The sequence below is a fragment of the Lycium ferocissimum genome, chromosome 7 (assembly GCF_029784015.1).
Source record: "Lycium ferocissimum isolate CSIRO_LF1 chromosome 7, AGI_CSIRO_Lferr_CH_V1, whole genome shotgun sequence".
NCBI lineage: Eukaryota > Viridiplantae > Streptophyta > Magnoliopsida > Solanales > Solanaceae > Lycium > Lycium ferocissimum.
Window position 1 is genome coordinate 9,498,383 of NC_081348.1, and position 23,946 is coordinate 9,522,328.

Sequence of the window (23,946 nt, forward strand, 5' to 3'; positions counted from 1 at the left end):
CGTATATCACAAGTATATCACAAGAATATCATAATAGAAGCGTAGTACAATGCAATGCAATAATGTATAAAATGTGAATGCAATGCATATGCACCGTACACATGTACTCAGATGATGGAACAACTCACCTCGACAGCACAACCCATGGGGGACCCGCGAAGTCCATGTACCTCACGGTTCCAAACTGTACCTCGGCAACCGCTACCTCATGATTTTGGCAACAACCTCGGTAATCGCTACATTCATACCTCGATTTTGAGATAAACATCGAACAACGATCCTCAAGTCACTCTCATCCAACTGAGCCTGGCTCATAACAGTATTTCCTCAAGTATCATAAATGTATCAATAGTATATTATGAAGGATGAGAATGCTTGCAATGTATAAATTCATTATCAGTAATCAAATCAATATCACAAGTATCACGCATGGGCACACTAATAATATCATGAAAAGGCTACACAATAAGCCATAATAGAACACTATCCTCGTATCTAATGCCAACAAGTAAGATACTACAATATCATGGTCAAGATATATCAATAGTCTCCAATATCTACTATCTCTACATGGCATCAAGCCAACAATAATAGAATAAGATAAGTCACAACACAACGGGGTGGTTAACCCCAATCACACAATAGGGCCCAACCTAAGACAAACCTAACCCAACTTCATACCCGAAGGTTTACATACTTTCCCCAACAATATTGTCTAAATATATGCTTCTCTAAATGAAGTCTCACCATACGGTAAACCGTAACCTACCTGGCACGCCAACAATAATTTCACCAGCAATTACTCCTTAGACTTCCCTTTCCTTTGAGCATCAAGATAAAGAAAGTTTAGGCACATTCGAATCAGGAAATTAAAATCAAGAAGAACACTAAACGAACCCTACTTCCATTCAAGACCCAAATTCCCAAGCTATGGAATGGGTTTTATGAACTAGAAGGGTGAAATTAGGAATTTAAAGGTTCCAACATGAAATTAAAGCTCTAGGTGATCAATTCCCATCAATATCAAGCTAGAAGAATCAACAATTTACTCAATTTCGAATCCTAGGCATAACCACCAAATTTGGATATAAACCCTGACTTCCAATTCCATAAATTAGCCCTTAATTAGGAAGAAATTATGAAATAAAGGATTCTAATTATCAATTCAATGCTTAAAGAAGCTAACCCAACCATCAATCATGATTTAGAAGCCTAAAAAGAAGAACTCATGGAACCCTTTTTTAGTCTTCAATCACTTAATGAACTATCAAGATAAAGGAATTCTAAGGTGATTGGGATAATGGAATAGTAAAGGAATTTGAGGAACTTACCACCAAGAATCTCCTCCAAGAATATCCTAGAATTACTCCAAATAGGCCAGATTTCGGAATAGTAATAAATGAGGGACTTAGGGCAATTAACACTTTATTTAATAAAATAACTGCCCGACACCTGCTTCTGTGACCAGTTGGCTTCGGGTATGAAGTTGGGATGGATTACTTAGGTTTAGTACTGTTGTTTGATTTGTGGGCTTGTTGTCTTATTGTGATCTATTGGCTTGTTGCCATATGTGTGATATTAGACTTGATACTTACTTGCCTTATCGTGATTGTGATATCATTGTTTCTCACTTATTTTGTTATATCATGGATAGAGGAAAGAACTTGACTTATTCTTGATATTGTGATATGTGTCCATGTGTGGCATGACTGGCATTGATATTAAACTTGATATTTTGATATGTGTCTATGTGTGGCATGATTGGTACTGATATGATTTCACTTGGCATTGATATTATTCGTGGAACTCATCCTCACTTTACATGATACACTGATATGAGTTGTGACTTAAAACTGATGATGATGAGAGAGATGAATATCCGATGCCCGATGTCTTTACTGGGATCATGAGAGTGTCTGATGCCTGAGATCTTTACTAGGATCGTGAGAGTGGTACATGGACTTCGCAGGTCCCCCATGGGCCATGACTATCGCGACGTGGAAGTATTCCGTCCGGAGCATGTGTATATGGAAATTACGTTGGCCATGGCATATCATTGCATTGCATATGCACTCATTATTAAATCCATCTATTGTTGGAATAGGACTTGATATTTCTATACTTGAGTTGCTATTCTTGGACTGTGTTGTGTTTATACTTGATTGCGAGCATGTCTATTCTTCAGTTTCTTCCTTTATATATGTTTGCTAACTGTTGTTGGCGTATAATACCTACCAGTTCATAGTGTTTGTACTAATACTACCTTGTTGCATTCTTCTATGAATGCAGAGTGCGTGATAGGCTCCACATCCACTCCTCGCAACTGATCTCGAAGGCTTCCAGTTGAGTGTCTAGGGTGAGCATATGGAGACCCGCTACCTTAGAGACTCATCTATCTGTCTTTATATTTGTTCCATTCAGACAGTTATGATTTGACTTTCAAACTTGTACATTTTTAGACAGTTATGTAGTTGCTCTTGTACGAGTAAGACCAATTCTTAGGGATTCATTGTATTCCGCACTTATTTATTTTTATGTTTGACACTTATATTTCCATTGTTCTATTTACTTTATCTTGATTTGAGTTTATGATTAAGGGACGAGTTCGCCTACTAGGTGGGAAAAGGGTAGGTGCAAAAGGGTAGGTGCCTGCACGACTAGTGATTTGGGTCGTGACAATGGCTCTCATGGCTCACATAATCAGCAATCATACCAACCTAGTGGATTTATCATCACAATCATGCCCGAAGGCCCTAATATGAATTCGCCGTCTCAAATCACTAGTTCGCAATAACAATCCACACATTTACACCGGTACCCACCTAAGTGCTCATCACAATCACTAAGGTGGGACCCCCATTTTCACGCCTAATACCACTTAACATTTATGAACTATATATGCCCTCCAATCGGAGTCTAAAGCAATAAATCGTAACCTACCTCGGGGCCAAATAGGAGCCACGAACCCTCAAGCCATCTTCTTTCCTTTTTGGAGAGCTTCTGAACGATCAAAGTCTAGCAAATATGAAATCTACGTTAAAATACGATTTTATAGATACCCATATTACCATACTTTTACCCGAAACCCAAAACGAACCCAAAATAATCAAACCCGACCCTCAAGGGTAAAACTAGAAACTGATTAATAAATTTATCTTACCTATAGCCTAGATAGTCCATAGCCTGAATCTCATGAGAATCTAACCATGATTTAGCCTTCAACTCCACTATTTATTCAAAACTCCAATTTATGGAAAACCTTTATTCTCATACCTAGAATCGTGGGTTGAAATGGTAATTAAAGGATGAAATCATGGATTAAAGCCTAGATGGAAGTTAGAAACTTACACTATGAAGAATCTTGAATTTAGAACTTGAAATCACCCAAAACTGAGCTCTAGAACTCTTTTATTTGAAAATGAAGGGTTCCCATCAATTTTCTGAATAAATCATTGTCCAGTGATAATTTCTACATAACGATCGCGGAAGACCCTCGCGATCGCGATGACACACAACCCGGCCAGTGGAATTGGCCTTCGCAAATGCGGACAGGGTCTCGCGAACACGAGGCTGTGCACTTGGGCCGGCCCAACCCATTTCCTCTTAGTGAACGCGAGGAGGCCCACGTGAACACGACCACGCGATCATTTTACTTCTTTATTAAAAAAAATTGTTCCCCTGAAATAGTTGTTTTTCCATGAATTTGGTAAGATGGTGGTGCGAAAGTTTATTTCTCTTTTAATTGTTTGTTTAGATATTCTAATGAAATCACTAAAAATAGTAATAGAGTGGAAACTACTATTTCATTAAATCGGAAGTTTCGATTTTGAACCCTGAAAATAGATTTACCTTTTGATAGAGAGTGTTTTATTTTCAAAGCAGCACTTTTCCATGCAAACCCAATTTAGGTGCACCTCAAGGTGGATACCGGCACAGGATAAGAAACCGAAAAAACTGTCCTGGCCAAGCACATTTATTTTTCTTTTCACTCCATTTCTAAGTCTTTTTCTTTTCATTTTTTTTCGTTCACAGTATATTTGAAACATTGAAATTAAATGTAATAACATGTGTCCATATTTGCTATCAACAAATGGAGCATACAATCATATATATATATATATATGGATAAGTGCCATAGAGAAATCAGGGATTCTTTTTATGGAGAATTTGTGAGGGATCGGTGTTAGGAATGGAAAGCAGGAGAAGTTGAGAAACTTTTCCAGGACTCCTTTTTTTTACTACTGCAGACTCGATTTATTATAATTATCTTCGAGTTTAGGAGTTTTAGACGATTGGAATTGAAATAAAAGAAACGAGTTAGAATCAAAATATAAAAAAGAGAAAAATAAAACTAAAAGAGAAGTACAGTCAAACCTCTCTATAATTGTCATTCGTCATAACAACATTTCACTATAATAATTTGATTTTCTCCGGAACGGATTTTTCATGTTATATTTTACTTCTTTATAACAGCATTCTCTAATGTAACAGCAGTGACATTTATTATAACGATACACTCTTTGTAAAATTGCCTCTCTATAACAACAATATTCAAATATCGTGTTGATGAAATACCGAAATTCTACCTACAAATGACAACCCCAATGTTAATAGTGAAAATTTAGAATTTGTTGAGCATATTGGTAGTGTATCATCACTAAATAGCCCAAATCCGATCTCATAACACCAATCAAGCAATGAATGCTACTACTTATACGGAGTTTGAGGCAGCACTTCCAATCCTCGAAACTCACATGAATGGAGATATTATTGCACAGGCGATTGGCGTGGAAGAACAGGAGACAGCAGATGCATAAGGTGAAAACGAAAGTGTTGATGAAGAGCCTCAACCTATTGCTATTTGGGGTGAGATAGAAGAGTCAACTGCTAAGCTCTTGGACAACCATCAAGGGAAAGCTATTAAATTCCATTTTGCTGAAAGTTTGGATAAAATTATTCGTCAATTCAAGCGTTATATTATCACTAAGAGTCTGAAGTTTACGAAACAACCTACAATTGTAGAATTCTTACGTCAAACTTGAAATATCTAAATTCTTAATTAATTTTAAATGCATATGTTCCTTAAATTTTAGTTCTTTATCCGTATGGTAAAACTAGTTATGGATTTATTAGTAATTTATTAGTCTTTTCAATTTTTAGTTAATGAGATATGAAAATCAAATGAGATTTTAAAATTGACAAGTATACTATTTTCGCTTATAACATGAATAAGTACAAAAAAATAATTGCTTGTATACTTTTGTTTATAACAGCTAAATGAGTTTTAAATATCAAATGTCAGTATACATACATAACAACACCTCACTATAGCGGCCATCAAATTTCCAGACAAACGCTGCCATTATAGATAGGTTTGACTGTATTACAAACTACGAAATTTGCCAAAATTTTTCATTCTTTTTCTCTTTCTATTTCTTTTTCCCTTTCCATTTATTCTCAATTTTTATTACTCGTATTTTTTATTTACAAGAAATGAAAAAATAGTGACATCATTATTTTATTATATGAAATATAAGTGTCAATAAACTCATTATAAGAAAAGGGCCATAGAAAGAGAAAAAAGTGACCGACTTTTAAAATACATCTTCCCAAAATTTCACCGTACCCTTTTTTTCTTTTTCATTATCTTTTTATTTTCCATTTATCGTATAATGTACTAATTTAAATGAGTTGTCTCAAAATTAATGCGAGATGTTTCTTGCAGATTTTTTGTGAAAGATTTTAAGTAAGATGTTAAAAGAATCATGAAAAAATATTTTATTAATAAAATGGATCTTATTTTATAAAATTTATGTTCTATTATTATACGAAGCGCGGTCAAGTACACCCAGAGGCGGCTCCAATGTGAGGCACTAAGGCATACGCCTTAGGTCCCATAATTATGGGGGGCCCACTTTTGTTATTAATTTTAAAATTTTGTGTTACTCTTTTTTATTTAAGTATTGTTAAAGAAAACCCAAGTTTTTGTGTATAGAAAAAGGAATGAAAACATTTCTTTTCTTTAAGATGATTGATAATAGTTACTTATGGGGCCCCACTTTTTATTATCAATATGTTTTTGGGTTAATTTTTCATTATTCAGGGTAATTTTAATGAAAAAGTCAAAATTTGTTGGCATAAAAAAAGAGATTATAAGAAAATTGTTAATAACTATGCATCTCAAAAAGCTAGAAACATAAATTTTAGACAATCATATATATATATATATATATATATATATATATATATATATATATAAAATTTAAGTTGAAGGCCCTGTATTAGGGTTTGGTCTTAGGCCACAAATATAGTTGAGACGCTCCTAAATACACCAATTATGATATAGCTTACGTTAATGCAGATGCACAATTAAGTTGTTACTATTTAGTGGTGTAACATTGAAATCTCTCACCAAACATTTCTTCACATTTAGTCACATTCAAAGCCACCCATATATGGGCATTGAGTTATTGGTCATTCCATGATTTTAGAGGTTATCTCCGCAGAATACCTCAAACAACTCTGCTGCATGCTAGTGTTGCCATGCAAATGTAGGTTAGAACTTTCTCTCCTTAGCCCTATAAAAAGCTCCTCACAACATCACAATTCAATCATCCATCTTCTCTTCGATTTTCAATAACACAATAAACACCAACGAGAGGAGTTTCCTCGTTGTGACCACTACCATCTTTCCTTTTTTCCTTCTACGTTGTATTCTATAGGAAGGAGGGAAAGAGTATTATCAAAACCAAAAACAAAAAAAGAGAGAGACTTATGAAAAGAGAGTAAGAAAAGATCGAAAAGATGGTGGGGAAAATAGTGGTTTCGTTAGTATCATTAGTTCTTTTAGTTGGTGTGATAATTGGAGTGGTGGTCGTTGTCCACCAAAATGGGGATCACAAAGAAGATAAAAACACCAAAGTCCAAATGAAAAAAGTACACGAGTTCTGTCAGGCCGCTGATTTCAAAGACGCATGTGCCAAGTCACTCGAAGGGGTAGCCAAAAATGAGTCCGCTACAATAAAGGACTACCTAATGGCTGCCTTCCAAAACACTGTGGAAGAAGTGAAAAAGGGTATGGAGGAGGCTAAAAAAACTTCGGTTAACAAAGAAACGGACCCTTACAATCACATGGCGGTGGATGATTGCAAGCAGTTCTTGCAATTCGCCATCGAAGAGCTCGAGGACTCGCTCGCATTGGTCGGTGAGACGGATATTGAGTCACTCCATGAGTACACATATGATCTGTTGAATTGGATTGGCACTGTCTACTCCTACCAATCCATATGCCTTGATCAACTAACAACTCCCGAGTACAAATCCGTTATGGAAAAAGGGTTGACGAACGCTACTCAGCTCACCAACAACGCGATCAACATCATAGCAAAGATGTCGGAGGTTTTGAAATCCTTCAACATTCAAATCCCCGAAGGTCTCCTCGATAACACCAACAGCTCTCCTCACCGCCGTCTCCTCGAGTTAAACAAGATCGATCAGGACGGTTACCCAACATGGTTCCCCGCTGCTGATCGTAAGCTTTTGGGAAAACCCTCGAAAAAGAAAGGAAAAGGTGGTGCTGCTCCAGGAGGGGGCGCTCCACTTCCTCCTATCGGGTCTGGCCCAATAACTCCTCACGCAGTGGTTGCCAAGGATGGAAGTGGCAAATTTAAGACCGTTCAGGATGCTATCAGAGCTTACCCACCAAATCATCAAGGCAGATACATTATCTACATCAAGGCTGGGGTTTACGAGGAACAGGTACTTATCGACAAAAAGCAACCAAACGTGTTCATGTATGGTGACGGCGCAGGGAAATCTATCATCACTTGTGACAAAAATGTTAAAATAATGAAATTCAGCACCACGGGTTGTGCTACAGTCGGTAAGTATTCATTACATACATACGTACACTATTTGTTGGTTAGCCAGTGTGGACTGCTAAATTAGTAAATATTAATTATTCAAATCACAATGTTTGCAGGTGTTAACAGCGATGGATTCCTAGCGAAGGGAATTACATTCCGTAACACTGCTGGTCCAGCAGGGGAACAAGCGGTGGCACTTAGGATCTCCGGAGATATGGGGGCGGTATTCGACTGCAGCATAGAGGCGTTCCAAGACACGTTGTACTACCAAACAGGCAGGCAATTCTACCGCAACTGCGTGATCTCAGGTACCATAGATTTCATATTCGGGATGGGGTCATGTGTGATCCAGAACAGTGAGATCATTCTAAGAAGGCCTAAGTCGAAGAACTGCGTCACAGCTGATGGGAAGGAATTAGCGGACAAAATCAGTGGGGTGGTAATCCAAAACTGCAAGATCGTAGCAGACAAAGAATACTACCCAGATAGGTTGAAACTGGAAAATTACTTAGCACGACCGTGGAAGCCATTCTCGACCAATGTTTTCCTGGAAAATGAGATCGGTGACCTCATTAGGCCCGAGGGATTTATGATATGGGATGGTGCAAAATTTCACGAAACATGTTTTATGTATGAGTATGGCAACAGAGGACCTGGTGCTGCAACTAACGCAAGGAACAAACTCATCAAGAATTACAAGGTCCTTAGCCCACAGGAAGCGACTAAATACACTGTTGGTACTTTTCTTAATGCTAATGAATGGTTGCCTGGCACCAGTGCACCTTACTACGTTGGTCTTGGTGGAAAATAGAGCAAACAACATTCATTCCCACTTTGATTTACCTAACTTCTCAACCCCCTAGCTATGTGTACATGCTTTTTGCATGGGATTCTTTTTTGTTGGAGAAGCTAGCATCTTTTTTATGAAAAAAATAAATACTATTTTTTAGAGGAATAATATATTTATGACCCAACATATTTCATTCTTGTGTGTGTAATTTGTTGTACTTAATGTTCCTAATTACACGTGTCAAAAATTGTCCTTCTACAAATTCAGAATAATTTTGTTCTTACTTACAGATCGTGAATTAATTCCGTCATGTTTAGTTCTTTCTTCATTGTGTCAAAAGTCAATTTATTTCGGTGATTTAGATGTGGACCAGAAGAAAGCTGGAATAAGTTGAAAATAAGATAAAGAATCCACAAAATACTCTCATTTCGTTTTATGGCTTCACCTTTTATTTACATGCAATAGAATACCCTGAAAGGTTTAAAGTTAGGCCTTTTTCAAGTAGACTTGCGACTAATCTTTTCCATGTCATTTGAATGGTTAGGTTTTTGAGTTTTTCCTTCCTATGTGGAATTGAATTAATAAAACCCAATCCAATTTGAACCAAGTCATTTTTGCCCAAAAATTCCTCTATATATAGGATCAATTTAGGTCTTATTTTTAGAACACAAAAATGAATTCATAGCATCCATATAGAGAGAAAAACGTGAGAGAGAAAACAGATTTTCGTCCAGAAATTTTCTGCTACAGCAGTCCGCTTTAAATTGTGTTTCCCGATTCGTTGACCGTTGGATCGTGCTGAAAGTTGAACTAAGGGTTCTCAACATCTGGTTCTTCGATTTCAACGGTGAAGATCGGATTTTGTGTTCTGTAGCTCCAATTTCGAGTACGAACAGTAACCCATTTTTGGGGAGTGATTTTTTATCTTTTCTTCATTAGTTTTGGTGCTATCTTTTATGTATTGTTGCTCCGTGCTTGGCTTTATTGTTGTAGCCATTTGGAGAACATTGTTGTAACTCTTGTTGATTATAGTGGAGCTTTTGTGGGCGGAGGTCCGTGGATGTTTCCTCTTTCACCTTGAAGGGTTTTCCACGTAAATTTGGTGTCTCTTGCATTCGATTTATTTTTGCTTACTTTGCTATTTTGTTGTTGGTATAGCTGCTGCCCGGATTTTCATTTATGCTAGTGTTTATTGTCTTCTCTTGGTTCAAATAGTGTGGGAAGATTTGACTAGGGTATTTCTTCGGCTGTTACCTCGTCATGCAATTTGGTTGTTGCTTGTTTCTTCCGAACAAAGTGGTATTAGAGCTTGTGATTTTATTTGGTTGTGCTGATCGTCTATTTGAATGATGGAGGCAAATATGAGCAAGATGATTTGCTTAAATGGCAGTAATTACCATATTTGGAAAAGCAAGATAAAAGATCTTCTATTTGTTAAGAAATTACATTTACCTGTGTTTGCTTCTAAGAAACCCGAGTCTATTGAAGATGAGGATTGGGAATTTGAGCACTTACAGGTTTGTGGCTACATTAGGCAATGGGTTGAAAATAATGTTCGAAATCATATTGTGAATGAGACAAATGCTAAAAGCTTGTGGGAAAAGCTCGAGACACTTTATGCTTCGAAGGCTGGCAATAATAAGTTGTTCCTACTGAAACAATTAATGAATATTAGATACAAAGAGGGCAGTCCTAATTCTGATCATATAAATGATTTTCAGATGTTACACCTCGCATTTTCATACGTTGAGTTTTGCCGAATGTTAGTTGTCCTAGTCTTGGGAAGTAGGACAAATTTTTAGAGGTCATGAGGATGGATATGTCCATATTGGGTATATAATGGAGTAAAACCATGTTTAGTAAGCCTCGGTAATGTTTAAGACTCGTCGGATCATCAGAGTTATGTTTCGGTGAAAGTTTGGCAAAGTGTCACATTATGGAGCAATATGTGGCGCAACATGCAAGCAGCAAAGCGAGTTTTGCGGCCACACAGTTGCGCAACATGCAAGCAGCAAAGCGAGCTTTGCGGCCACACAGTTGCGCAACAAAGTGTGACAGTGAATTTTGGTGATGTTGCGAGGCTTGCGACATAACATGCATCTAGCAAAGCACACTTTGCGCCCTCGCAACTTTGCAGCATGTTGCGTCGGTCCAAAATTTTCTGGACTACTATAAATGGACCAAATTCCACCCAAAATCATATTTTCACCATTTTTAGGCCTAGAAATCTCTAGAAACTCTCTCAACAAGTCTTCTTATGATCTAAGCCCAAAATCAAGAGCAAATCCAAGAGAAATCAAAGATTAAACACCATGAATAAAGAGAATCAAGTGCAAAGAGGCTCACTAGGGTTTGTAAAAGTCAAGAAATCCTTTGGTATTGGAGTTGGGGATTTTCTCAAGTGAAGTATCTTCATCCAAAGATCATTTCTACATAATCAAAGGTGAGTTTTACATATAGTTCATGTTATTAAAAGTATTGGGTGGTTGAAAGACTTGGATTAGAGAAGAAAGTAGCATATGAGCTCAAATATGAAAATAATGGTATTTTGAGTAGTAAGTTAATATGAGTCATGATTCTTAGTATAAGATGAGTATAATCTTGTTATGAATGATGCTAATGACGTTGAGGAAGTATTATGGGAAGAATGAATATGTTGTGGTATTATAGTTATGGTTATGGATGACTTTGAAAGTGAATTTGAGAAGTGAACAATGTTTAACTTGAGCAATCTATTGATTGTGATATTATGGGAATTACTATTGCTATTTAGGAGTTGTTTTATTACATGAAAAAAGTTGTTGAAACAAAGGAAATGCTGCCCAATTTTCGTTAGCTTTTAGTCGCTTTAGTTTAGACTCAAGCATGTTTGAAATGATCTAATTTAGCACGAATTCTCTTGATGTAGAGTTGTGAACTTGGAAGGAGAACGCTTAGTCATTAAGGAGACGTGAAGGTATGTGAGGCTAGCCCCTTCTTTTCTAAGGCATGACTCCTATGACATTATTTCCCTTATCCTTCCATGACTTTCTTACATTCCGAAAGCTATAAGTCTATGATTATTGAGAGCTTCCCGTGAGATAAAGACAAGAGATGTGTTATGATAATGATAATGATGATCCTATGTCCAGGAATTCTAAAGCTTATGACATGATGCCATTATGAGAATAATGATCTTGTTGTATGAATTCTTTGATGGTATTCATTGTTGCTAGTCTCACCTTATAATGTTAGTTCCTTCAAGGTAAGACATGACGATCATGATGTTCCATAATATAATCGGAGATTACCGACCTTACGTCACTCCGATAGAGTTACAGTGTTTACTTGAGCTCTTATGCATGCTCCATGATAAATATATATGTATGATTACACTGTGCCTAGATGGCCGGGCATGACACCGCTAAGGCGGGCGGCTTATGGTAACACCGTGCCTAGATGGCCGGGCATGACACCGCTAAGGCGGGCAGCTTATGGTAACACCATGCCTATTTGGTCGGACATGGCACCACTAGTGGGCGGCGTGATATGATTACCCCGGACGCGGGTTAATAATGTTATTGATTCAAAAAGTTCATGTATGTATGTGTGTGATGTTATAAAGGTAAAAAGTAAGCATGCATGATTCCGCCTCAAGAGGCAAGTAGTTACAGTTATCTCTTCTTCATATGCTTTCTACATTTCCTTATTATGTTATTATGTAAGCCTTACATACTCAGTACATTGTTCGTACTGAAGTCCTTTCTTTTTGGACGCTGTGTTCATGCCCACAGGTAGACAGAGAGGTGGCCCAGATTCCTAGGAGCTACTCAGCAGATTGATAGGAGCACTCCACCATCCCCGAGGTGCCATTTTTGATACATTAGTTTGTGTACATATTCGGGTATGACGGGGTCCTGTCCCGTCCTTATGTCTCAGTACTCTAGTAGAGCCTCGTAGATATGGATGCGTGGGTAGTTTTTGTCTCATGAATACTTCAGTGTATATTTTTGTATATCATTTTTGCAGCTGTGAGGGCTATGTATATATGTATGTGTTGCCTTGGAGATTATGCATGTTCAGGTTGGGTATGATGATTGGTATAATGAGTGGTGCTCGGTAGTCAGCTCCGAGTATCCGTCATGGCCCCTAGTCGGGTCGTGACAAAGTGGTATCAGAGCAGTTCCATCGTAGGGTGTGTCCACGAGCCGTGTCCAGTAGAGTCTTATTTATGGGTGTGAAGCGCGCTACACTTATAAATAGGAGGCTGCGTGCCATTTAGGAACTATTGATCTTCCTTTCCTATCTTAGATTGTGCGATAAAGCCAAGTTAAGGATACAACTATCTAATCTTTTCCTGTTTAATTTTCAGCGATGCCTCTGAGAAAGAAGAAGAAAGTCAGTGCAATACTAGCCGCTACTGGAGAAGGTACCCGGTACCGAGAACCCCGGCCGAGCTGGGACATAGCGAGGCTCGAGTGCCACTCCCTCGCATGCTACCTCTATTCCTCCAGTAGCAGAAGGGCATGAAGAGGTCTCCACTCTAGCTCCAGTGCCTCCAGTTTCTCCAGCGGGTGCTTCGAGTTAACAGATAATGGAGGCTATTAAATTATTGACCCAGCTAGTTGCTGCTCAAGCTCAGCGGCAGAGTACGGGTCTAGATAATAGAGCCACTAGTGCCAGAGCCCGTGATTTTATGAGTTTGAACCCGACGGAATTTTTCGGGTCGAAGCCGAATGAAGACCTACAGGGTTTTATAGACGAGATGTTAAGGACGTTGAGGATTATACATGCTTCTGATACTGAGTCAGTGGAGTTAGCGTCCTATAGATTGTGGGATGTCGCTGTTCTATGGTATAATAATTGGATAGCTTCAAGGAAGGAAAATGCACCTCCCCCAGTTTGGCAGGAATTCGTAGATGCTTTCCTTCATCACTATTTGCCACCCGAGGTTCGAAGGGCCCGAGCTGATAGGTTTCTGAATCTTAAGCAAGGGAATATGAGTACTCGGGAGTATAGACTTCACTTTAATTCATTGGCTAGATATGCGCCAACTATGGTGGCTGACATGGGAGATAGAATACATAGATTTGTGAGTGGCTTAGGGCCACACTTGTTCAAGGATTACTTGACAGCTTCACTACATGAGGGGTTGGACATTTCCCGTAGTCAGGTCCACGCCCAAAACTTAGAAGAGCAGCAGAGACCGCACAGAGATGAGCATAATGTTGACAGGGGGAAGAGTAAGAGAGCTAGGTCTGTTGGTGCCAGCAGTGACTATAGGGGGGATCGACGCAGTCATACTCTAGGTATTCAGGCCAGTCGGTGACTAGTGCACCTCCTCGATTTATGGGTAGGAGATTTGACCGCCCCATTTATTCAGGACAGGTTTAGAGCTCGAGAGTTTCGAGTTCCCATTTTGGAGGTGATTATAGTCAGAGGAGACCACCAATTCCACGATGCAGCCAGCGTAGGAAGTTACATTTGGGTCCGTGTCGTCAGGGCTCAGATGCTTACTATGCCTATGGTCAGGCCGGGTACATGATGCGCGATTGCCCGTCGATGGGTGGTAGAGTTGGGGCCCAGCCCACAGGATCCGCAGCTAGTTCTTCCTCATCTGTACGTCCAGTAGGGCAGAATCCCCAAATTCCAGCAGGCCGCGGTAGGGGTAGAGGGGAAGCATCCAGTTCAGGTGGCACCAGCCCTGTATTTATGCTTTAGCCGGACGTCAGGATCTTGAGTTCTCCCCGGACGTGGTTACAGGTATATTATGCATATTCTCTCATGATGTTTATGTATTGATTGATCCGGGTTCTACGTTGTTTTATATCACTCCTTATATTGCTAGTCGAATTGGGGTGAAACCCGAATCGATTAAACCCTTCAAGGTATCTACTCTGGTTGGTGATCCCGTAATAGCTAGATAAGTGTATAAGAATTATATGATTGTGGCATGTGATCGTCACACCAAAGTTGATTTGGTTGTGCTGGAAATGTTAGATTTTGATGTGATTATGAGCATGGATTGATTGGCCTCTTGTTATGCTAATGTGGATTGTAGAACAAAAATAGTTCGGTTCCAATTTCCAGGGGAACTAATGCTCGAATGGAAGGGCAATACAGCATCTTCGAGGGGTAAGTTTATTTCTTACCTCAAAGCAAGAAAGATGATTGCAAAGGGCTATATTTATCATCTAGTCCGAGTTCATGACACCGAAGCAAAGCCGCTGACTTTTCAATCCGACCCAGTAGTAAATGAATTTTTGGATATATTTCCAAATAAACTTCCAGGCCTCCCACTGGAGCAGGAGATTGATTTTGCTATTGATGTGTTATCGGATACTAAACCAATCTCTATTCCTCCTTACAGAATGGCTCCTGCAGAATTAAAAGAGCTAAAGGCACAACTGAAAGATTTGCTTGAGAAGGGATTCATTAGGCCTAGTTCATCGCCATGAGAAACACTTGTCTTGTTTGTGAGAAAGAAGGTCAGCTCCATACAAATGTGCATTGATTATAGACATTTGAACAAGGTGACGATAAAGAATAAGTATCCACTTCCAAGAATCGATAATTTGTTCTATCAGCTGCAGGGTGCCAAATGGTTTTTCAAAATTGATATGAGATCGGGGTATCACCAAGTGAGAGTTAGAGAAGAGGATATTCCGAAAATGGCCTTCAGAACTAGATATGACTATTATGAGTTTCGAGTGATGTCATTTGGGTCTACTAATGCTCCGGCAGTATTTATGAATCTAATGAATAATATATTCAGGACTTTCTTAGATCTGTTTATGATCGTGTTCATTGATGATATCCTAGTATACTCTTGGACAGAAGCGGAGCATGCAGACCATTTGCGTATCATCCTTGGGATTCTTCGGACTCATGAGTTGTATGCTAAATTTTTGAAATGTGAGTTCTGGCTGAATTCTGTAACTTTTCTGGGCCATATCATTTCAGCTGACGACATTCGAGTTGATACTCAAAAAATTAAGGTTGTGAAGGCTTGGCCAAGGACTACAACACCTACAGAGGTCCGTAGCTTCTTGGGATTAACAGGCTATTATAGAAGATTTGTGGAAGGATTCTCTTCTATTTCAGCACCATTAATGAAGCTAACTCAGAAATCAGCAAAATTTCAGTGGACCGATGCTTTTGAACGCAGTTTCCAGGAATTGAAGGATAAATTAACTTTAGCCCCAGTCCTGACACTCCCAGAAGGGCCAGATGGTTATGTTGTGTATTGTGATGCCTCTGGTGTTGGGTTAGACTGTGTGTTGATGCAGTACGGTGAAGTCATTACCTATGCTTCCTGATAGTTGCGGAAACATGAAAAGAACTATCCGACCCATGATCCTAAATTGGCCGCAGTTAGTCATGCGCTAAAAATAGGGAGACATTACTTGTACGGTGTACATGTTGATATTTATACAGATCATAAAAGTCTCCAATATATTTTCAAACAGAAGGAGTTGAATCTACAGCAAAGGTGATGGTTAGAGCTATTGAAAGACTATGATGTGAGTATCTTATATCATCCCGAAAAAGCAAATGTGGTGGCTGATGCACTTAGCCATAAATCCATGGGCAGTCTATGTGGCGTTCAATCGGAAAAGAAGGAATTAGTCCGTGAGCTCCGCCAGCTAGCTAGCCTAGGAGTTCGTTTAATGGACTCAGGTAATGCAAGGGTTATTGTTCATAATCCAGCAATTTCGTCCCTAGACATGGAGGTGAAAAGCGTCAATATGAAGATCCCAAGTTGAGTTATTACAAAGATACAACCCCCCTCCCCCCTCCCCCAGAAGGAAAAGTCACCATTTGAGATTTCCGCAGAGGGGATTCTCAGGTATCGAGGCAGACTATGTGTCCCAGATATTGCAGGATTACGCCACCAGATTCTGAAAGAAGCTGATTATTCTCGTTATTCCATTCATCCAGTAGCGACAAATATGTACCATGACCTCAAATCAATGTATTGGTGGGATGGGATGAAGAAAGATATAGCAGAATTTGTAGCTCAATGTCCAAATTGCCAACAAGTGAAAATCGAGCATCAAAAGCTAGGAGGATTGTTACAAGCCATGGAAATCCCAGCTCGGAAGTGGGAAGTGATCAACATGGATTTCATTGTAGGTTTGCCTCGTTCCCGGCGCAAATATGACTCCATATGGGTAATTGTTGATAAATGACAAAGTCGGCCCATTTTCTTCCAGTCAAAACCACATATTCAACAAGGGATTACGCGCGGTTGTATCTTAAGGAGATAGTGCGACTTCATGGTGCCCCAGTGTCTATTATCACAGACCGAGGAGCACAATTTATTGCTAAATTTTGGAAGTCTTTCCAAGAAGGTCTGGGTACTCAAGTGAGACTTAGCATAACATTTCACCCACAAACTGATGGACAGGCTAAGCGCACTATTCAACCCTTGGAAGATATGTTACGGGCATGCATATTAGACTTCGGAGGTAAGTGGGATGATCACTCACCACTTATTGAATTTTCTTATGACAACAGTTATCATTCCAGCATCCAGATGACCCCGTATAAAGCTTTATATGGAAAGAAGTGTAGGTCGCCAATTGGATGGTTTGAAATCGGAGAGACACAATTAATAGGTCCAGAATTGATTCAGTAAACGGTGGAAAAGCTTGTGAGAGACTGATTGTTAACAGCCCAAAGCCGCTAGATATCTTATGCGGACAACCACCGATGAGACTTGGAATTCCAAATCAATGATTGGGTGTTCTTGAAAGTGTCGCCGATGAAAGGTATAATGAGATTCGGCAAGAAGGGCAAGCTTAGTCCCCGCTATATTGGACCTTATAAGATTGTACGCAAGGTGGGCCAAGTAGCTTATGAACTGAATTTACCTCCAGAGCTTAAATCAGTCAGCCCCGTTTTCCATATGTCGATGCTCCGCAAACGTGTTGGAGATCTATCCAGAATCGTGCCTGTAGATGATGTTCAAGTTACCGAGAAGTTGGCTTATGAAGAGGTACCCGTTGCCATACTAGATAGGCAAATGCGGAAACTCAGAACTAAAGACGTAGCTTCAGTTAAGGTTCTGTGGAGAAACAATAATAGAGAAGAGATAACGGAAGCAAAAAGATATGAAGTCCAGGTATCCGTATTTGTTTCCACTTCCAGAGGAGATTCAGGAAGAGATACCATTGTCCTCAGGTATGTAATGCTTTCTCTTTATGATGTTTTGGTCGTGTGTGGCCATTATTGTTGTTGTTGTTGCGGCCCGGGGAGCCGTTATATAGTTTGGGTTGTTGAGACAGGATGATAGTGGCATATTTATAGGAGAAACTCTGGCGAATTTTTATAGGATTCCTAAGAGTCTAACATTCGAGGATGAATGTTTCCAAGGGGGAAAGGATGTTACACCTCGCATTTTCATACGTTGAGTTTTGCTGAATGTTAGTTGTCCTAGTCTTGGAAAGTAGGACAAATTTTTAGAGGTCATGAGGATAGATATGTCCATCTTGGGTATATAATGGAGTAAAACCATGTTTAGTAAGCGTCAGGAAGATTTAAGACTCGTCGGATCATCGGAGTTATGTTTCGGTGAAAGTTTGGCAAAGTGTCACATTATGGCGCAATATGTGGCGCAACATGCGAGCAGCAAAGTGCGCTTTGCGGCCACGCAGTTGCACAACAAAGTGTGACAGTGAAATTTGGCGATGTTGCAAGGCTTGCGACACAACATGCGTCTAGCAAAGCACGCTTTGCGACCTTGCAACTTCGCAGCATATTATGTTGGTCCAGAATTTTCTAGACTACTATAAATAGACCAAATTCGACCCAAAATCATATTTTCACCATTTTTAGACGTAGAAATCTCTAGAAACTCTCTCAACAAGTCTTCTCATGATCTAATCCCAAAATCACGAGCAAATCCAAGAGAAATCAAAGATTAAACACCAAGAATCAAGAGAATCAAGTGCAAATATGTTCACTAGGGTTTGTAGAAGTCAAGAAATCCTTTGGTATTAGAGTTGGGGTTTTTCTCAGTTGAAGTATCTTTATCCAAAGATCATTTCTACATAATCAAAGGTGAGTTTTAGATCTAGTTTATGTTATTAAAAGTATTGGGTGATTGAAAGATTTGGATTAGAGAAGAAAATAGCATATGAGCTCAAATATGGAAATAATGGTATTTTGAGTAGTAAGTTAATTTGAGTCATGATTCTTAGTATAGGATGAGTATAATCTTGTTATGAATAATGTTAATGACGTTGAGGAAGTATTATGGGAAGAATGAATATGTTGTGGTATTGTAGTCATGGTTATGGATGACTTTGAAAGTGAATTTGAGAAGTGAACAATGTTTAACTTGAGAAATTTATTGATTGTGATATTATGGGAGTTGCCATTGCTATTTGGGAGTTGTTTTATTACATTGAAAAAGTTATTGAAACAAAGGAAATGCTGCCCAATTTTCGTTAGCTTTTAGTCGCTTTAGTTTAGACTCAAGCATGTTTGAAATGATCTAATTTAGCACGAATTCTCTTGATGTAGAGTTGTGAACTTGGAAAGAGAACACTTAGTCGTTAAGGAGACGTAAAGGTATGTGAGGCTAGCCCCTTCTTTTCCAAGGCATGACTCCTATGACATTATTTCCCTTATCCTTCCATGACTTTCTTACATTCCGAAAGCTATAAGGCTATGATTATTAAGAGCTTCCCGTGAGATAAAGACAAGAAATGTGTTATGATAATGATAATGATGATCCTATGTCCAGGAATTCTAAAGCTTATGACATGATGCCATTATGAGAATAATGATCTTGTTGCATGAATTCTTTGATGTTATTCATTATTGCTAGTCTCACCTTATAATGTTAGTTCCTTCAAGGTGAGACACGGCGATCATGATGTTTCATAATATAATCGGAGATTACCGACCTTATGTCACTCCGATAGAGTTACAGTGTTTACTTGAGCTTTTATGCATGCTCCATGATAAATATATATGTATGATTACACCGTGCCTAGATGGCCGGGCATGACACCACTAAGGCGGGCGGCTTATGGTGACGCCATGCCTAGATGGTCGGGCATGACACGGCCAAAGGCAACGGTTTATGGTAACACCGTTCCTACCCCCGGCCGGACATGGCACCACTAGTAGGCGGCGTGATATGATTACCCGGACGCGGGTTAATAATGTTATTGATTCAGACAGTTCATGTATGTATGTGTGAGATGTTATAAAGGTAAAAAGTAAGAATACATGATTCCGACTCAAGAGGCAAGTAGTTACAGTTATCTCTTCTTCCTATGCTTTCTACATTTCCTTATTATGTTATTATGTATGCCTTACATACTCAGTACATTGTTCATACTGACCTCCTTTCTTTTTGGACGTTGTGTTCATGCCCACAGGTAGACAGAAAGGTGGGCCAGATTCCTAGAAGCTACTCAGCAGATTCATAGGGGCACTCCACTATCTCGGAGGTGCCATTTTCGATACATTATTTTGTGTACATATTCGGGTATGACGGGATCCTATCCCGTCCTTATGTCTCAGTACTCTAGTAGAGGCTCGTAGATACGGATGCGTGGGTAGTTGTTGTCTCATGAATACTTAAGTGTATATTTCTGTATATTATTTTTGAAGCCGTGGGGGCTATGTGTGTGTGTGTATATATATATGTGTGTGTGTGTGTGTGTGTTGCCTTGGAGATGTGTGTATGTTCATAATATATATATAGGTATATGATATATATATATATATATATATATATATATATATATATATATATATATATATATATATATATGTGTGTGTGTGTGTGTGTGTGTGTGTGTGTGTGTGTGTGTGTTGCCTTGAAGATTGTGTATGTTCTGGGTTAGGTATGATGATTGGCATAATGAGTGGTGCTCGGTAGTCAGTTTCGAGTGCCCGTCATGGCCCCTAGTTGGGTCGTGACAAGGGTGTCCTTGATCAGCTGTCTGGAATGGGTGTGAAGTTTGATGAAGAAATATAGGGACTTTGGCTTCTTAATACTTTGCCAGACTCTTAGGAAACCCTTAGAGTTTCTTTGACTAATTATGCTCTCAGTGATGGTGTAACTATGAAATATGCTAAGAGTGGTGTTTTGAATGAAGAGATGAGAAGAAGATCTCAAGCTTGGTCTTCTTCAGCTTCACACTCCGATGTTTTAGTTACTGAAGACAGAGGGAGAAGGAGTTTCAGAGGTCAAAATGATAAAGGTAAAAGTAGAAGCAAGTCAAGATCCTCGAGGTACAGGAATCTTACATGTGAATATTGTCACTTGAAAAGGGCACATCAAGAAACATTGCTACAAGTTTAAGAGAAACCAGAAAAAGCAAAAGAAAGATGGAAATAATGAAAAATGTGTTGCTATTGTTGCTGAAAATGATCTTCTTGTTGCTTGTGGTAAAAGTGATATCAATCTTGTTTGTGATGATTCTACCTGATTTATGGATTCAGGTGCCACTTCTCATGTCACGCCAAAGAACGAACTATTTTCTTCTCATACTCTGGGTAATTTTGGAATGTTATGAATGGGCAATGATAGTGAGGTTGAGCTATTTGGTATTGGCACAGTCTGCTTGAAAAGTAAGAATGGTTCGAGGTTGGTTCTTAACAAAGTCAAGCATGCTCCAAATGTTCGTCTAAATTTGATTTCTGTAGGAAAGCTTGATGATTAGGGTTATGATCAAATCGTTAGTGGTGGCTAGTGGAAGCTTCTTAGAGGTTCAATGATTGTGGCTCAAGGTAACAAGATATCTGACTCGTACTTATTTCAGGGCTCCATTTATGGTGACTCAGTAAATTTGGTGGAGAATGGTACTTCATTAGAGTTATGGCATAGAAGGCTGAGTCATATGAGCGAGAAGGGGATTGATAACTTGGCTAAGAAGAATTTGCTTTATGGAGTGAAACAAGCAAAGTTAAAGAGATATGTTCACTGCTTAACCGCGAAACAGAAAATAGTTTTCTTTCAGAGTCATTCGCCTTCAAGAAAGCTGGATTTTCTGGAGTTGGTACATTCTGGTTTGTGCGGTCCTTTTAAAGTAAGCTCTCGTGGTGGTGCACTTTACTTTGTGACTTTTATTGATGATCATTCTCGCAAATTCTGGATATTTCCTTTGAAGTCCATGGATCAAGTACTTGATGTGTTCAAGAATTTTCAGGCCTTGGTTGAGAGACAGACAGGGAAGAAATTAAAAGCATCCGCTCAGACAATAGTGGTGAATACATTGGTCCCTTTGATAATTATTGTAGACAGTAGGGTATTCGGCATCAAAAAACTCCTCAAAAGACTCCTCAGTTAAATGGTTTAAGAGAGAGGATGAACAGAACTCTAGTTGAGAGGGTTAGATATTTGCTTTCAGATGCGAAGCTGCCAGATTCATTTTGAGCAGAAGCACTTAATACTGTTGCTTATGTTATCAATTTATCTCCTACTGTTGCTTTGGATAGTGATGTCCCTGATAGAGTTTGGTTTGGTAAAGATGTCTCTTATGCTCATCTAAGAGTCTTCGGGTTTAAGGCTTTTGTGTATGTTCCTAAGGATGAGAGTCAAAGCTGGAAGTTAAAACTAGGCAATGTATCTTCATTGGTTATGGTCATGACGAATTTAGCTATCGTTTCTATGATCCAATTGAGAAGAAACTTGTTAGAAGCCGTGATGTTGTGTTCTTTGAAGACCAAACAATTGAAGATTTTGACAAACCAGGAAAGGTTGATTCTCAGAGCAATGAGAGCTTAGTTGATGTTGATCTAGTTTCTGTAACTATTGCACCTGAAGAAAATCTTCAAAATAATGAAGATCAAGTTGATAATGAAGATAGTGATCATGTTCAGAATGACCAGCATGATGTTGTTAATGCTACTAATGGAAAATGATGTTGTTGGCCAGCAACCAGCTGCTATTGATGCTCCACAGAGTTCTCTTAGAAGATCTATTAGAGAGAAAGTACCTTCACCTCGTTATTCTCCTAGTGAGTTTGTACTCTTTACTGATCGGGGAGAACCTAAAATTTTTGATGAGGCCATGGATAGTGAAGAAAAAGAAATGTGGTTTGGTGCTATGCAAGATGAGATTAAATCCTTTTATGATAATCATACATTTGATCTGGTTAAGCTTCCTAGAGATAGAAAAGCTTTGAAAAACAGGTGGGTTTTTAGGGTGAAACATGAAGATGGTAACTCAGTTCCACGGTACAAGGCTAGATTGGTTGTCAAGGGCTTTAATGAGAAAAAGGGAGTTGATTTTGATGAAATCTTTTCTCCGGTTGTGAAGATGTCATCCATTTAGGTTGTTCTGGGATTGGCTGCAAGTTTAGATTTAGAGTGTAGCTTGATCGCTGGGATGGTGGTTTCCTCCACATAGTCGGGAGTGGGAGAATTGTTAGATTTTTGGGTTTTTCCTTCCTATGTGGAATTGGATTAACAAAACCCAATCCAATTTGGACCAGGCCATTTTTGCCCAAAATTTTCTCTATATGTAGGATCAATTTAGGTCTTATTTTTAGAACACAAGAGTGAATTCATAGCAGCATATAGAGAGAAAACACATGAGAGAGAAAACAGATTTTCGTCCAGAAATTTTCTGCTACAGCAGTCCACTTTAAATTGCATTTTCCGATTGTTAACCGTTGGATCGAGCTAAAATTTGAACTAGGGGTTCTTAACATCTGGTTCTTCGATTTCAACGGTAGAGATCGGATTTTGTGATCTGTAGCTCTAGTTTTTGAGTACGAACAGTAGCTCATTTTTAGGGGTGATTTCTATCCTTTCTTCACTAGTTTTGGTGCTATCTTTTATGTATTGTTGCTCCGTGCTTGGCTTTGTTGTTGCAGCCATTTGGAGAAAATTGTTGTAACTCTTGTTGATTATAGTGGAGCTTTTGTGGGCCGGAGGTCCCGTGGATGTTTCCTCTTCACCTTGAAGGGGTTTACCGCATAAATTTGGTGTCTTTTGCATTCGATTTATTTCTGTTTGCTTTGCTATTTTATTGTTGGTATAGCTACTGCCCGGATTTCCATTTATGCTAGTGTTTATTGTCTTCTCTTGGTTCAAATAGCGTGGGAAGATTTGACTTGAATATTTCTTCTGCTGTTACCTCGTCGTGCAATTTGGCTGTTGCTTGTTTCTTCCCAACAATTTGATCAATTGTAATTTCTTGATTTCAATAATTGAAATCTTTATCAAAGACAGAATAAGTAATAACATAAAATTTGATTTAAGTTTTAAGTTAAAACATATTTCTGACTTTTCAATGACTCATTCCGGAAGAGGAAAATCGGGTGACCGATGAATTGAAAG

At 38.8% G+C, this 23,946-nt stretch overlaps 1 protein-coding gene across 1 annotated transcript; it reads left to right on the forward strand.

The window, feature by feature from the left end:
• The first annotated feature begins 6,612 nt into the window (after positions 1-6,612).
• Positions 6,613-8,953, forward strand: LOC132063290 (pectinesterase 4-like). The gene is made up of 2 exons (XM_059455769.1): positions 6,613-7,882; positions 7,982-8,953. The coding sequence occupies exons 1-2, from the start codon at positions 6,805-6,807 to the stop codon at positions 8,674-8,676; spliced, it is 1,773 nt and encodes a 590-aa protein (XP_059311752.1). The 5' UTR covers positions 6,613-6,804; the 3' UTR covers positions 8,677-8,953.
• The last annotated feature ends 14,993 nt before the right edge of the window (positions 8,954-23,946 follow it).

Coding starts and splice junctions, on each gene's coding strand:
- LOC132063290 (XM_059455769.1), top strand. CDS start 6,805: ATGGTGGGGAAAATAGTGGTTTCGTTAGTATCATTAGTTCTTTTAGTT. Junction 7,883..7,981: donor CACGGGTTGTGCTACAGTCG/GTAAGTATTCAT, acceptor CAATGTTTGCAG/GTGTTAACAGCGATGGATTC.